Here is a 15,761-nt window from a genome sequence, read left to right as displayed (position 1 = left end):
CTGCACCCGCTTTCTCTCCTTTTGATGCGTGTCTCCTCCCCCTCCCTCCCACTTTATTTTTGCTTCACTCAGTCCACAATGGCAGCAGCAGGCGCAGGCAGCAGCAGTAGTAGTACAAATGTGCATACAAATGACACTGCCTCTCTAGTCGACTGTGGTCACGGCAGAAGATAGGCCTCCTGCAAATGCTTGCAAAGATGGCAACAATGTCTACAGGGGGCAGCTTCTTTTCTCTGAACCACGAATGAGACGTCTCCTGAAAATTCAGCCGGACGGCCCAGATTGGCCATCTGCATCTGCATCTGCAAGCAAAGGCGAGAGCTGCAAGAAGGCGAGATGGATGGACATCCTGGTTCCTTTTTCTGAATCTCGACAAGGTGCATCAGTTTTTCAGGCCAACAATAGTTGTCTTGATACTACTACACGACAACGTGAACATGTACAAGGCCTGATTGATTCCCACTCGACCACTCCTGTGCAAGACCATATCCTCTATTCGGCACGCCACACCAAGAATGAATCCCAGGAAAAAAATCGGGTTCTTGGTAGGTGCAAAAGGAGGAAACAAATTACAAAAGAGCACTACTACAAAGCAGAGACAGGGGCTAGCTAAGCTAGCCATGGAATATCTCGAGCCGTAGCTCTGCAATCATGGAGTAGGCACTTACACTCTCACAAGTCTTCCAAAAGACGGAGCTTTGTATGTCCGTAGTTTAGCTCCGTCCCCCATCCTTCCGGTTTCAGCATGCTTGTCGCCGTTGTCGGCAGCCGCCTATTCAGACAAGAGTATAGTGGCCAAAGCCAAACCACCCCACCAGCTGCACTGTTTCAGCGCATGCTCGGGATCAGCGACGCCATCATGCCATGAGCTTCATTCACCAATGGATCTATCTCATGATGCAAAAACTCCTCCGGATGTAAAAAGTCAGTTAAACCCTGTGCATTCTTCTCAGCCTCACTGTTGTTGTTTCACGAACACCCTGCGAATGAAATCTTGGAACCTCCTCGAGTAGAGCTTGGGATCCACGGCAGAAATGCGGCCAGGGTTGGCCTGGAAAGACTTGTACGCGTGCTCCAGCTTCTTGGTTATGTCGTAGTCTTGTAGGATGTCGATTATCCCGAAGAAGAGGTAGACATCACACGGTCCCCCGCTCGGCGCGGCTATGAACAGGTGCCTCTCGTTCAGAAGGAACTTGTCGAGCATTCTCTTCGAGCTGCGCTCCGCCTGGGCGGGCATGTTCATGCCCAGCTGCACAAATGGCCTCCTGCCAAAAAAATATAAATAAATCAATCCCCATGTTTAATTCATTTCAACATTGTTGATCAGGATCATGAAGATGCCATGGCTAAAGTTGCACATATATTTCCCCTTGAAGAAAAGTTGCAGGCATCCTGTCCGTTCTCTTTGCTGCAGACATTTGACTTAAACAAACATGCAAGGCCCCATGGTGCTCTAGGTGGTTTGGAACGAAGGGGGCAGCAAAGTATAGGATCATGATGAGAGCATAAAAATAGCTTAGAAAAACACGACATGAAAGTATTGCTTTACCCTAGTGGAGAAGCATTATGTCTGGAAACTAAAGTAGAATGTGCACTAGATGTCAACGTTACTGAAAAAGCATCCCATATACGCATGGCATGGTACCCAATTTATCAAAATAGTTTGACCGCTGAAGGCTCCTGGCTAGGTATTTCGGTTGTTCCAGAATGTCAACAATAGGTTGCTTATGAATGGCAAGAGTGGCAATTTATAACTTACCGGGATTCTGTGATCAAATCCCTCTCTCTGCATCCTGTTTCCATAAAGCATTGCTCACAAAAATTGCCTCCGCCTTCAAATGATTTTCTTTTGCCAGTTGATCCTGATAGTTAAGATTAGATGAAATCTGGTAAATTATCGGGCCAAGGGAAAAAACTGTATGTAAAATCATAATTCACGGTGTGTAAAGAATGAACAAATACCAATGTTTTTAACTTACTTGGCAGAGCAATGGGCTGAGAGAGGCCTATCTTAGACACAGACAAATCATTACGAAAGTGAACTCCTAACAATAGGCTGTAGTCCATAATTCCTTGTGTCTCTAAGAATATGCAGTCCATCTGAATTTGCCTATGTTACATTGAAGAGTCAGATTTAGGATCGGTCTTATAGTTCTCATGAAATTTGCATTGAATCTACTCCAGTTAACATAGTGGGGAACTCACTTCATAAGTTCCTCATACCAAAATCTTTGCAACCGAAATGCATAATCGAGATCGAGGTCCTTCAGAGTAGTGGTTTCATCAATCTTTCGCTCCGTTTTGTCGATGGTCCGACCATGTGAGGAACCTTTCAAATCAAAACGCCTGTGAATCTTATACTCCGAGCAGCAAAAATTGCCCATTATAACGAACCGGACCTATAGTTGTATAGATTGACATAAGGTCAAGGCCAAATAAATTGCACTAGGAAGTAGCTACAGGAATGGAGTGAGCCATGTGTCTTCACATGATTATTGCTTACCTTGGGACATCCAACTTGCTTAATGCAATGCGTGCCATAGAATCTTGTCAACAAGGTGGACTTATGCAGACGGACGTGTTCATAGTAACTCCGCAACATCCTAATAAGAACCTATGAACCAAGATTATATTTAGTCGACGCTGAAATCGCCAATTAGTACTGCAATATTTTCCAGAAAAAATCAATCTAGACCTGGAATCTGAAACAAGCACAAATTTGAACTCCTTTTGGAAAGAAAAAGAGCAATTGTTGCACCCAAATTATTTAAGAACATGAATGACTCAACGTGTATTTTGAAGGCACAGTACAATGTGTAATACTACTGCCAGATTATGACTCGCTTGTCGAAACTTCATTTCGATGGATACACGTCCCTCTGCCTTATTATATCAAAGCAGAGTAACTGAATAAGAAAATCGCTCACTGACCTTCACTTCGGCCTTCTTCACGGTTTTAATCATGAACCGATCGTCCTGGGTGATGAAGAAGCAGCTCCCGCTCTTCCCGGGGGACGCCAGCTCCCGGAGCGTGTCGTTGCCACAGATTGCAAGCATGTAGTCCGCAGGGTCAACCCCAAACAATTTCCTCAGGTGCCTGAAGGCATCACTCAACAGTAGTCAACGCACCACTCAAGCACAAGAGCCACACATCACCGACGATCCAATCCAACATGGCAATTCAACTCAAGGCCAAGAACAGCAAGGAAGGCAGTGCGGCACCTGAAGACGGCAGGGCAGTAGTCCTTCCACCGGAAATCGAGCGAGTGATGCGGCGGCGTGAGCTTGGAGCCTTCCGGCGGGAACCGCGTCCAGACCTTCTCCCGCGGGTCGAAGTCCGAGGCCAGGAGCTTCTTGAACGGCAGCGCCGACGACTTCCCCACCGAGTAACTGTATATCAATCAATGTGACAAAGTGTTTCGATGAATGACTAGAGGGAAAATGCGAGAGGGGGCGGGCATTGACTGGCATTGCCTTATGCCGAGCTGCAGGTTGAGCATGAGGCCGTGGCTCCGGTGGCCCTTGCGGATGGCCTTGCCGGGCCTCCTGGCCTCCTGCTGCTGCTCCTCCTCCTCCAGCACCCTATGCGGCCTCGGCGGCGGCGGCGTCATCGTCCGGAAGAAGGGCGCCGGCGGCTGCACCGTCATCCGGGCGCTGCAGCTGCGGCGGAAGGGCGCGGCGACGATGTCGCAGGTGATGTCGCCGGCCTCGCCGTCGCACTCCCAGATGCATATCCGCGGCGCCGGGGACTTGCCGTCCACGGAGAGGCGCTTGCGCAGCGGCACGTAGAAGGGCAGTGCCTCGTCGCCGTGCCAGCGGGGGAGCTGGCCGTGGCGGCAGCGCTCGCCCTGCTGCGAGGCGGCGGCGGCTTGCGGCGGCATGGTGGCCTGATCGGTCGGCTCGCTCCTCGAGTCCGAGGCGTGGTCGGTGGTGGGCGGATCGAGCTATGCTATACTATAGCGGCAGTACGAGGTACCTCATTTGAGGGAAGGGGTTGCGAGAGATGAGACGAGACGAGACGAGGGGGTTGGCGGCGTGATAGGCGGAGGAAGGGATGGAGGGAAGGGGCAGGCCGTGGTTTTGCTTTAGCTTTTTCTTGTTGCTTTTGTAGGCGTCGGCTTTGGCACAGGAAGCGATGTCAGGCGGGCGGGCTAGCAGAGTGAGTAGCGGGAGCATGGATGGATGACTAGCAGTCGCGGAGCTGGAACTTAAAAAGCGCTCCCGCTCGGTGGCGCGTAGGGGGAGGCGCGCGCCACGTGAGTCGTCTCGCCCGCATGCTGCCTCGGATACATTCCCGGTTCAAGAATTCATTCAATTAACCAGTTAACTTGCCGATTAATTTCTACTCGTAGAGTCACCGACTAACTGTTAAACTGAAAAACCGCTCGATTAATTGATTCACCGATTCAGCGATTAATCCCCTACTCGCCAGCCAACCGAGCAGCTACCAGTTAACGATTTCCTCAACAATGAATACATTTTTCGTTGGCTCCATGGGTAAACAGAAATCAAAAAACAAGAAAATGCAATTCGTTGGGAGTAAGTTAAAAAATATGGACCGCGGTAGCCAGCGAACGTTCCTTGGAAACATTTTCGAATGTTTTTCACGGTTGTTTTTTGATAGACCATGACAATTCTTCCGAGATGCATGACAGTTTTTGAAAAGAAGGGAATTTTGCGGAGAAATAGGCAGAATTTGCCATCTCCTACCACCTAAAAATGCCTTTTAAAGTCCCCTTGACACCCGGAGAATGTTCACCGGTTAGTATTTTTGTCAAAAAAGGTTTTTATATTTGCTAACGATGTTACGTTGTGACAAGAACGAAGAGAATGGTGTTCTGTCGATTAAAGCAACTCTAGTAGACTTGTTATATTGGAGGGCTTTATGAAGGCTAGGAGGTTGTGCACACATACATGTTGCCAAAATGTAGCCTTCATTATTATGGGACCATGTGTCAATGAGGCATCATTTTCTTTAATTAAAACAAAAAAACTCATGTGAGGTAGGGTATCATCTAAAGTTTATTTTCCACGATACATAACCGCACACAACTGCCATGTGGAGCGCCCTTCAATAGGTAGCCCTAAATTGTTACTCCCTCCTTCACAAAATATAAGGCGCGCGTTGACTTTTTAGGTCTCCATCACATAACTTTAACTATGATTTTCACTTACTGTATGCCTACAAAATTATTATGAAGACATATGAAATACAATTGTTTTGCAAGACAAATACGATGATATTACCGATACATATTCAACCCGTATACTTAATAGTCAAAGTCGTGCATCAAAGACCGTGCAAAGTCAAACACGCCTTATATTTTAGGAAGGAGAGAGTATATATGAAGTCCAAGAAGCCAAATATGAAGGGATCATCATAAATCATGACGATCGGATGACATATGATGACTCTGGTAGAATGCATTTTTTGATCAAAATCGTCATAATGACGATTATTATGGCGATTGTGCCAATATGGCGACTCGGCTAGAGAAGCTCTTATACAAGTGAAATGACACGGTGGATTGGTTTACGAATATTTGGAACCTCATTTAGAATACTAATGCCCCTTTAAATTAAGAGTTCTCACTTAGAGAGCGATCACCAATAGTCTGGCGGTCCAAATGCCTAGATTACGACATCGTCAATCTTTTATAGTGGGTGTATTTATATATAGATCGGCTGAGGACATACTGCATGCTATGATTGTGTGTTCAAAAGTGTGTATGCTTCGTCTAGCGGTCTGTGACATTTGGAACTTACCTAGAGAGGATCTAATAAAGCAAGATGTCCTAGATTTGTATCTTCACTTACTGGATAAGATTAATGTTAATGAACGATCAAAATTGCTGTTGTTGTTGTTGTTGTTGTTGTTGTTCTTGTTGTTGTTGTTGTTGTTGTTGTTGTTGTTGTTGTGGAGGACATATCACTTGAGAAATAATGTTATTTTTAGTGATGGGAAGGCCTCTGTTGGGATGTCAGTTGTCTTTTTGGACAATATGGTGACGACCTTCTATGGAGCTTCCAAGTATTTGGGTTCATTGAAACATCATGAAGGTAAAATTCCACCTCCCCCCTCCCCCCAGGTTGATATCCCTTTGTATGATTTACTTTATGCATATTGGGTAGCGCCTCATGAAGTAACTATCAAGATTGATGTCGTCACAAAATAGGAAGAAAATGTATATACTCACCAGGTTTTCTTGAATTTCCGTCCTAACGAAATTCTGCCCATCATATAGTGTGGACACGCATCGTACCAGGTTCCGGTAGCATGTCTCTAGGGGCGAAACCATTCGCAAAGGCACATGTTTTCATCGCAATGCATGTGCCAGGAGCCCTGGAGGAGCCTTAAAATTAGCTTTTAAGTTGGAATTTTTACCCTCAAAGGTTGAAAAACAACATTCGTCACATTTTTTCAGCACAGTTTCAGAATTTCTTGACACTTCCTTAGGATCAAAATTCAAAATATTATGATGATTATCATAACTTTGTCATATGTAGTCTGTTCCAGGTCCTACGTGACGAACGAAGCCTGATTTATCTAGAAATTATACTGTCAACTTATCCAGAATCTTTATTCTAAGGTTTAAAAATCCGTCATACTCTTTAATCAACAAAGCCTGATTCCTAAACAGCCATGGCCTGCATTAGTAGCTTTACTCTAATCACCCACGCACGCGAACTGAATAGTAAAAATATTTTCTTCAATCTTCTTCATATCATCTCCTTGACTGGATTCCATGTCAGTCGCATAGCCACAAAAAAGCCCTATGGCTAAACCCTCGTGGACTTTAGATTTTGCTGGCCACTTTGCCTTCTTAGGTGGGTCGTCGATGTCCTCTTCCCAGATGTCTCGTATGCATCCTCCTCATGTGGCGTCAGACGTTCCACCAATTCTTCGATGGGGTCCTTCGACACCCCACTTTATTCGCCTCGGTCGCCAGTGATCGGACAAGGGGCAGCATCAAACAAATAGCACAAAGGTCTACCACCACCACCGTCAAAGGTGAGAGGCTCCAATGTGGGCGAGAACACGAGGGAGGCAGGGATTAGAATGGAGATACTCTCGATGGTTTAGAACCGCCAGAGGGTAGATAACCCTAGTTTTTTCGCTAGGGGATTCGAATCAATTATGTTTGCATGCAAAATTAATTGTATGTGTTACCATCCTACTTGGTTTCTACATTTTTATTTTTTCTGCATGGGTAGAAAGATACTAATATGCTCGGTAGGGAAAAAAATGAAGACAACACTGTCATCGATTAGTGTGAATATGCGATGTCTAGACTAAATGTGGAATTGTGTATATTTGGGAACCATTCCGAGTTCTTCTTGTAATATCAAAACTCTGATAGGATATTTTCTAAGAGAAACAAAACATGCAAGTTTTATTGTTCTTTCAGCATGAGTTTATGGTTGTGAACTTTAATAGCAGACACAGATTATCCCAAAAACACAGTAAAGGTGATGTCCTAGACACATGCAAAATTTCAAGTTCCAACTAATGCATCCTATTTCAGGGGCGTGTAAAAAGCAATTTCAGTATAAAGCAAATTTCTAATGCTTTACATATAACTTAGACCTCATTAGTTAAATTAATGATATGAAAATACACGCAAACCTTTTGCTATGACGATCAAAGTTTTTTTTTCTTTGAACCCTTGCTATGACCAATGCTGCGTACCAAGTGTCTTGGATGGCGTGGCTCTGGCATTCAGTACGAGAAAACTGGACTTGGAAGCTGGCAATTCAGCGTACCTAACTGTACGTGGCAAAATGAGTTATGCCACACGTACGAAAAGTAAAAACTGCACATCTATATAATAAGAACGGTACGTGCAATTTTATAGACAGGTGATGCATATTACGCCAAGATCTGCATATGGTACAAAGTTACAAATCTGGATTAGTTATGGCACCGATTTGACATAAAAGCATATATATTGCAGCAAGGAGTTCAGGAAAAAAACTACATTGAATGAGGTATTTTCCCTGTTTTTATTAAACAGCGGGTAGGGACTGAAGATCCTAGAAGCCGGAATTCATTGCAACAAAAACTTTATAACACCGAGAACCAATCTATGGTTGGATGGTTATAGGAGGACAGTGATATACCCAGTCCATCAAAGTAAGATTGACACTGCTGCTCGTTTTTCTTGGATTTATTTTAACCTTCTCAGCGATGCGTGTTCAGTGCAAGAAACGTTTCCGTCGACTACGAAGATGTCTATGACGACTTCATCAAACTCAAGATGATGTGTGCTAATAGAGATAGGGTGTGCATGTATGCGTTCATTGGAATGAATGTATGTTTATGTGAATGTTGAGCGCCTAAGTTTGTACTGTGTTAAAATAATTATAACACTACATAAAAGACCCAAAGAAAACTGAAAAATACAAGCATGCCATCCCTTTTTGTACATGAAAACCGGAAGATGACAACAAAGGATTGATATAGTTGACTGGGGAGGGGGGGGGTGAATAGGCAACTAACAATTTTTAACTTTTCTTTACCAAATTAAACTTTGCATTATAGTAGGTTGTCTAGATGTGCAACTAGATGAGCAACCTATATGATGCAATAACAACAAGCACACAAGTAAGCAAGGGAAATAACACAAATAAGCTTGCACAAGTAAAGGTACGAGATAACCAAGAGTGGAGCTGGTGAAAACGAGGATGTGTTACCGAAGTTCCTTCCTTTTGAGGGGAAGTACGTCTCCGTTGGAGCGGTGTGGAGGCACAATGCTCCCCAAGAAGCCAGTAGGGCCACCGTATTCTCCTCACGCCCTCACACAATGCGAGATGCCGTGATTCCACTATTGGTGTCCTTGGAGGTGACGACCGGATCTTTACAAACAAGGTTGGGGCAAACTCCACAACTTAATCGGAGGCTCCCAACAATACCACGAAGCTTCACCACAATGGAATATGGCTCCGCGGTGACCTCAACCGTCTAGGGTGCTCAAACACCCAAGAGCAACAAGATCCGCAAGGGATTAGAGGGGGAATCGAATTTCTCTTGGTGGAAGTGTAGATCGAGGCCTTCTCAACGAATCCCTAGAAAATCAACAAGTTTGATTGGCTAGGGAGAGAGATCGGGCGAAAATGGAGCTTGGAGCAACAATGGAGCTTAGGGTTGGAGGAGGTAGTCAATTCGGAGAAGAAGACACCCCTTATATAGTGGAGTGACAAATCCAACCGTTATCCACTTAACCAGCCCGCGACCTGCGGTACTACCGCACCAACCAAGCGGTACTACCGCAAGGGCTCACGGTACTACCGTAGCGAGCCGTGGTACTACCGTGGCCACGTCAGGAGCTAGCCCAGGCATGTAGCAACGAAGCTGGGGCGGTACTGCCGCTCGCGCGGTACTACCGCATGATGAAGCTATGTACCTAGGATAGGGGCATGGACCTGTCCTAAGTACCCTACCCAAGGACATCCCCAGAAGAAGTCACCTTTCAATCGACTTGGAGGTATCTCACTCGACAGATTCAAGACACTCAACCACAAAGCAATCACTCGACCAAATTCCAACCACTCGACTGTCAGGAGATCCAAAGTCACCCTGCACGCAAACGGCCGGTCATTAAGTAGCTTTTATGGTCATCATAACACTTTATTAGGGGCGTTACCAGTAACCCCCAATCTTAATGTACTTTAAACCTTGCATTACTGAGGGCTGGAGGGGCCTGGCGAACTCTATATAAGCCACCCCCTCCTCAGTATCAAGGGTTCGCACCCCTGTTATTCACACACACATAATTCAGTCGACCGCCTCCGGGCACCGAGACGTAGGGCTGTTACTTCCTCCAAGAAGGGCCTGAACTCGTAATCCTCGTGTGCTTACAACTCCTCCATAGCTAAGATCTAGCTTCTCCATACATACCCCCCTACATCACTGTCAGAGTTAGAACCACGACAGTTGGCGCCCACCGTGGGGCTAGGAGTCTTAGCGCCTAGTTTGAGAAGTTGCGATTTTTTCCGGTCTCCTTGATCATGGTTTCGGGCGGAGCTTTGGTGAAGGGCCGCGAGATCCGTCTCGGCGCGCTCACGTTCATCGCCGATGACTCCGCTTGGCTTCAGGAAGCTCCACTCGACGTCGACGCGCTCCCGTCCGCGGGGCGACGCACTTTCGCGCATGCGTCCGTGGTGTCCTCCTGCGGCAGCCGTCGACCCAGTATCGATCGGCTCCCATAGCATCTCCCCGCCCTGTTTCTCGCCGGTGCAAGCGCTCCGGTCGGTCGAGGCTTCAGAGGTGGGTGAGGCATGCGGTGGCCCGCCAGTCGGCCACCCCACAAGTCGCGGCAATCGAGCCCGACGAATCCCTCTACGGCCTGTTCGACCTGTCGACTGGCTCCACAGAGACCGCATCCGAATGCGACAGCAGTGACCCAGCTGTAGAGGTTCTGGTAATCGATGGGCCACACAGTCCTCTCGGTTTCCCCCGCGCTGACGGAGGCGCAGATGGGGGCGACCCGTCGCGTCCCCACGAGGAGTATCTCCCCGAGCCTCTCACGTCGTTGCAGCGGGAGGAGCTTCGCCGCCGGAACATGGATGCACTCCACACTCCTATCGTTGGATAAACCCCCGAGGCCCGAGCCTTGGAGGACGCGCGCTTGGCTAACTTAGCCGAGCGCACTCGACTAGAGAATCTCTAGCAAATACTCGACGAGCGAGCGCGTCAACGGGCTCCAGAATCCAGTCGACGTCAACTCTTTCCGCCCCCGCAGGTATATCGTACTCCGATTCAGAATTTGGTGGCTGCAGCCTGTATAGCAGAGTCGATTCAGCCCTCCCAGTCAGAGGCTGGCAGAGGCTTGTTGCAAATCAGAGCGTTGCTCCGGGCAGCGGGAGACCAGAATTCCGCTGTTTCTCAGTCGCGGAACAGGATCCACAGTCGATCCGTTGCAGCGGATACAGTCCAGTCGGCTCACAGCCCAAGATCGCCTCCGAGGCGTGAGGGACGTGGAGACCGGCGTGATCAGTACAGAAGGAATGAGCAGTATAATCACCGATTCGATCGTGATGATCGACGTCGAGTGCCAACCCCTCCCCCGAGGAGTGGATCATATGTGCCTCGACAGCCGGTTGACAGACGCCCTCATAGTGTTGGGCGGAGAATTCCAGTCGACCCCAGGAACCAGGCTTTGATGCGAGATCCATTCTCGTTCAAGGTTTGGTCGATAGGAATAGAGCTCACCGAGAAGGCCATGACAGAGATGCGCCTACCAATAGCAGGGTACATGTTTCAGGGCCGGAGTGTTTCAGTCGAGCCATCAGAGCCGCTGTAATCCCTCCCAACTTCAGGTTGGCGACTAGAGTTAGTAAGTTCACCGGTGAGTCCAAGCCCGATACTTGGCTCGAAGATTACCGAGTGGCTGTCCAGATTGGCGGTGGGAACGATGAGGTAGCCATGAAGCACTTGCCTCTCATGTTAGAGGGCTCGGCCAGAGCGTGGCTGAATCAGTTAGCACCCAGCAGCATTTACACTTGGGAGGATCTCTCCCGAGTGTTTGTCACCACATTTGAAGGAACATGCAAGCGACTTGCAGGCCTTACAGAATTGCGGTCTCGCGTGCAGAAACCGGATGAAACTCTGAGGGATTACATCCAGAGGTGGATCACATTGCATCACGCAGTTGAAAATGTACCAGATCATCAAGCAATTTGTGCCTTTAAAGAAGGCGTTAAGTACAGAGAATTGAATCTGAAGTTCGGTCGAACCGGAGAGATGTCTCTGAATCGGATGATGGAGATTGCCACCAAATACGCTAATGGTGAAGATGCGGATCGACTCCGGAGTGGCAAGCATAAAGCAGTCGCCCAGGAGACCGGAGGAAATTCCAGTCGGAAACAGAAGCGGAAAGCTGAGCCAGCCGCTCCTGGGAAGGCCCTGGCCATAACCCAGGGAAAATTTAAGGGAAAACCCAAAGGACCTTGGAACCCCAAGAAAGTTAGAGACCAAGATGGAAATGATGTTTTGGATCTACCATGTCACATCCACACCAAGAAAGATGAAGAGGGTAAACTCATTTACCCAAAGCATACCACTCGACAGTGTCGGCTTCTGATCCAGCAGTTTTAGGGCAAGCAGTCCAAAGATAAGGAAAAGGAATCGGACAAAGTTGAGGACAAGGAAGATAGTGACGATGGGTACCCCCAGGTCAATTCCACCCTGATGATTTTTGCTGATGTTGAGAGCAAAAGTCGACTGAAGGTTATTAACCGTGATGTAAATATGGTTGCTCCGGCAACACCCAATTATCTGAAGTGGTCCCAGACTGCCATCACATTCGACCAGTCTGATCACCCTACGCACATTGCCACCCCTGGGAGGCAAGCTCTGGTGGTCGACCCAGTTGTCGAAGGCACTCGACTGACCAAAGTCCTGATGGATGGAGGCAGCGGTTTGAACATACTGTATGCAGAAACATTGAAAGGGATGGGCATTCCGATGTCCAGGCTCAGCACCAGTAACATGAGTTTCCATGGAGTCATTCCTGGGAAGAAAGCCAAGTCACTCGGCCAAATTGCTCTTGATGTGGTTTTCGGTGATTCCAAGAATTACCGCAAGGAAAAGTTGACATTCGAAGTTGTGGATTTCCAAAGTGCTTATCACGCCATTTTGGGCAGGCCAGCTTATGCACGCTTCATGGCTCGACCATGTTATGTATATCTCAAATTGAAGATGCCTGGTCCCAAAGGTGTGATCACTGTTACAGGCAATCGGAAGAAAGCAGAAGAGTGTTTTCAGAAAGGCTCAAAGATTGCTGACGCTCAGATGGCGGTGGTCGAGCTGCAAGAGTACCAGAAGACTGCAGATCCGAGTGAGTTGCTACGAGCCAAGAAGCCTGCTTCAGAATCAGCTTTTCAGTCGTCCGGTGAAACGAGGGCAGTTCACATTCACCCGACCGATCCAAACGCTGCTCCGACTCACATCTCAACGACGGTCGACTCCAATTAGGAAGAAGCGCTCATCCAGTTCCTCCATGAGAACTGGGACATCTTCGCATGGAAGCCTGCTGACATGCGTGGAGTTCCCAGTGGGCTGGCTGAGCACCGTCTACGAGTCGACCCAAAATTTAAACCTGTGAAAGAACATCTTCGACGGTCCGCCGTCCAAAAGAGGAAGGCCATTGGCGAGGAGGTGGCTCAGCTCTTAGCAGCGGAGTTCATCCGAGAAATTTACCACTCCGAGTGGCTCGCCAATGTTGTCATGGTCCCCAAGAAGGACAAGTCACTTCGCATGTGCATTGATTTCAAGCATATCAATCGGGCCTGCCCGAAAGATCATTTTCCTCTCCTCCGCATCGACCAGATAGTCAACTCGACTGCGGGATGTGAGCGTTTGTCTTTCCTAGACGCCTATTCCGGGAACCATCAGATCCGTCTGTACGGGCCCGACGAGATCAAAACAGCTTTCATCACTCCATTCGGGTGCTTCTGTTATGTCACCATGCCGTTAGGCCTCAAGAATGCCGGAGCCACGTTCATGAGGATGATTCAGAAGTGTTTGCTCACTCAAATCAGTCGGAATGTGGAGGCATACATGGATGATATTGTGGTCAAGTCACGGAAGGGTTCCGACCTGCTGACTGACCTTGCTGAAACCTTTGCCAACCTCAGGAGGTATGATATCAAGCTCAATCCGTCAAAGTGCACGTTCGGAGTTCCAGGTGGGAAGTTACTCGGTTTTCTCGTTTCCGTACGGGGAATCGACGCCAATCCTGAAAAATTTGGTACTATACTCCGGATGAAAAGTCCTGTGTGTGTGCATGACGTCCAGAAGCTTACAGGATGCTTGGCCGCTTTAAGTCGATTCATCTCTCACCTCGGTGAAAAGGCATTGCCTCTTTACCGACTGATGAAGAAGTCCAACAAGTTCGAGTGGACTCCAGAAGCTGATGCAGCGTTTACAGAGCTCAAAGCTCTGCTCTCCACCCAGCCGGTGCTTGCTGCCCCAATCAGCAAAGAGCCTTTGCTGATTTACATTGCAGCCACTGGACAAGTTGTCAGTACAGTACTTACGGTCGAGCGGGAAGAAGAAGGAAAGGCCTTCAAAGTTCAGCGCCCAGTATATTATGTTTCTGAAGTTTTGACTCCTTCAAAGCAAAGATATCCTCATTACCAGAAGCTTGTATATGGGATTTATATGACCACGAAGAAGGTTGCACATTACTTCTCTGATCATTCCATTACAGTCGTCAGCGACGCTCCACTATCAGAGATTTTGCACAACAGAGATGCAACTGGTCGAGTGGCCAAATGGGCGATTGAACTTCTTCCCCTAGATATTAAGTTTGAGGCAAAGAAAGCTATCAAGTCCCAAGCAATTGCAGATTTCGTCGCCGAGTGGATCGAACAGCAACTTCCGACTCAAGTTCACTCGGAGCACTGGACCATGTTCTTTGATGGATCTAAGATGCTGAATGGTTCCGGTGCTGGGGTAGTATTGGTTTCCCCTCGAGGAGATAAGCTCAGATATGTTCTCCAGATTCACTTCGGTTCCTCCAATAACGAAGCAGAATATGAAGCACTTTTGTATGGGTTGCGCATGGCCATTTCACTCGGCGTCCGTCGCCTCATGGTCTATGGCGACTCAGATTTTGTGGTTAATCAGGTGATGAAAGAATGGGACGTCAGAAGTCCAGCTATGACTGGTTATTGCAATGCAGTGAGAAAGTTAGAGAAGAAATTCGAGGGGTTAGAGCTTCATCACATCCCCCGACTGAAAAATCAAGCGGCTGATGATTTCGCAAAGATAGGCTCCAAGAGAGAAGCCATCCCCAGCAATGTGTTTTTGGAACACATCCACTCGCCATCAGTCCAAGAAGATCATTTTATAGATGAAGCCCCGCAGCCAAAGAGTGCCACAGATCCGACTGAAGTTGAAATTCCGGCAGTGGTCGACCTAATCATGGAAGTTTTGGCAATCACCCCTGACTAGACGATACCGTACATCGCGTATATCCTGAGAAAGGAACTCCCGGAGGACGAGGAAGAGGCTCGACAGATCATCCATCGATCCAAGGCCTTTACAGTCATAAAGGGACAGTTGTATAGAGAAAGCGCGACTGGCGTCGGTCAAAAGTGTATACACCAGAAGAAGGTCAGATAATCCTTGATGATATCCACTCGGGGACCTGTGGTCATCACGCGTCCTCTCGGACCATTGTGGCTAAAGCATACCGAGCGGGATTTTACTGGCCAAGAGCGAATGAAATGGCAAAAGAGATAGTCGACAAGTGTGAAGGGTGCCAGTTCTACTCCAACATGTCGCACAAGCTTGCATCAGCCCTGAAGACCATTCCACTCATCTGGCCCTTCGCTGTTTGGGGATTGGACATGGTTGGCCCATTGAGAACAGGAAGGAGCGGTTTCACACATGTGCTTGTGGCAGTCGACAAGTTTACCAAATGGATTGAAGCTAAGCCTATCAAGAATCTTGATGCTTGCACCGCTATCGGTTTCGTCAGAGAGTTAACGTTCAGATATGGAGTCCCGCATAGCATCATCACCGACAATGGGTCAAACTTTGATTCAGACAAGTTCAGAGCTTTTTGCGCCTCTCAAGGCACTCGAGTCGACTGCGCATCGGTCGCCCACCCCCAGTCGAATGGACAAGCAGAAAGGGCAAATGGTCTGATTCTCAAAGGACTAAAGCCTCGGCTGATGCGTGATCTCAAGCACGCAGCAGGCGCTTGGGTCGACGAGCTTCCGTCATTTCTGTGGGGATTGAGGACCACCCC

The 15,761-nt window shown here is 47.8% G+C and overlaps 1 protein-coding gene across 1 annotated transcript; it reads right to left on the bottom strand.

Moving 5' to 3' along the window:
• Nucleotides 1-354: 354 nt before the first annotated feature.
• Nucleotides 355-4,160, bottom strand: LOC119285181 (phosphatidylinositol 4-phosphate 5-kinase 2-like). Its single transcript, XM_037564412.1, has 8 exons — nucleotides 3,475-4,160; nucleotides 3,223-3,390; nucleotides 2,932-3,097; nucleotides 2,504-2,614; nucleotides 2,206-2,399; nucleotides 1,980-2,110; nucleotides 1,760-1,862; nucleotides 355-1,265 (listed from the first exon to the last, which is right to left on the bottom strand). The coding sequence occupies exons 1-8, from the start codon at nucleotides 3,879-3,881 to the stop codon at nucleotides 956-958; spliced, it is 1,590 nt and encodes a 529-aa protein (XP_037420309.1). The 5' UTR covers nucleotides 3,882-4,160; the 3' UTR covers nucleotides 355-955.
• Nucleotides 4,161-15,761: the final 11,601 nt, after the last annotated feature.

The sequence above is a fragment of the Triticum dicoccoides genome, chromosome 4A (genome assembly GCF_002162155.2).
Source record: "Triticum dicoccoides isolate Atlit2015 ecotype Zavitan chromosome 4A, WEW_v2.0, whole genome shotgun sequence".
Classification (NCBI taxonomy): domain Eukaryota; kingdom Viridiplantae; phylum Streptophyta; class Magnoliopsida; order Poales; family Poaceae; genus Triticum; species Triticum dicoccoides.
The sequence above is the reverse complement of the archived record's forward strand: the minus strand, read 5'-3'. Positions and strand labels throughout refer to the sequence as shown.

What these genes read in the sequence shown, in the direction of transcription:
- LOC119285181 (XM_037564412.1), bottom strand. Translation starts at nt 3,881, where the DNA reads ATGCCGCCGCAAGCCGCCGCCGCCTCGCAGCAGGGCGAGCGCTGCCGC. An exon ending in AACCTGCAGCTCGGCATAAG is followed by an intron (nt 3,391 to 3,474) that starts GCAATGCCAGTC and finishes ATTGATATACAG; the next exon opens with TTACTCGGTGGGGAAGTCGT. An exon ending in AGCAAGTTGGATGTCCCAAG is followed by an intron (nt 2,400 to 2,503) that starts GTAAGCAATAAT and finishes ATACAACTATAG; the next exon opens with GTCCGGTTCGTTATAATGGG.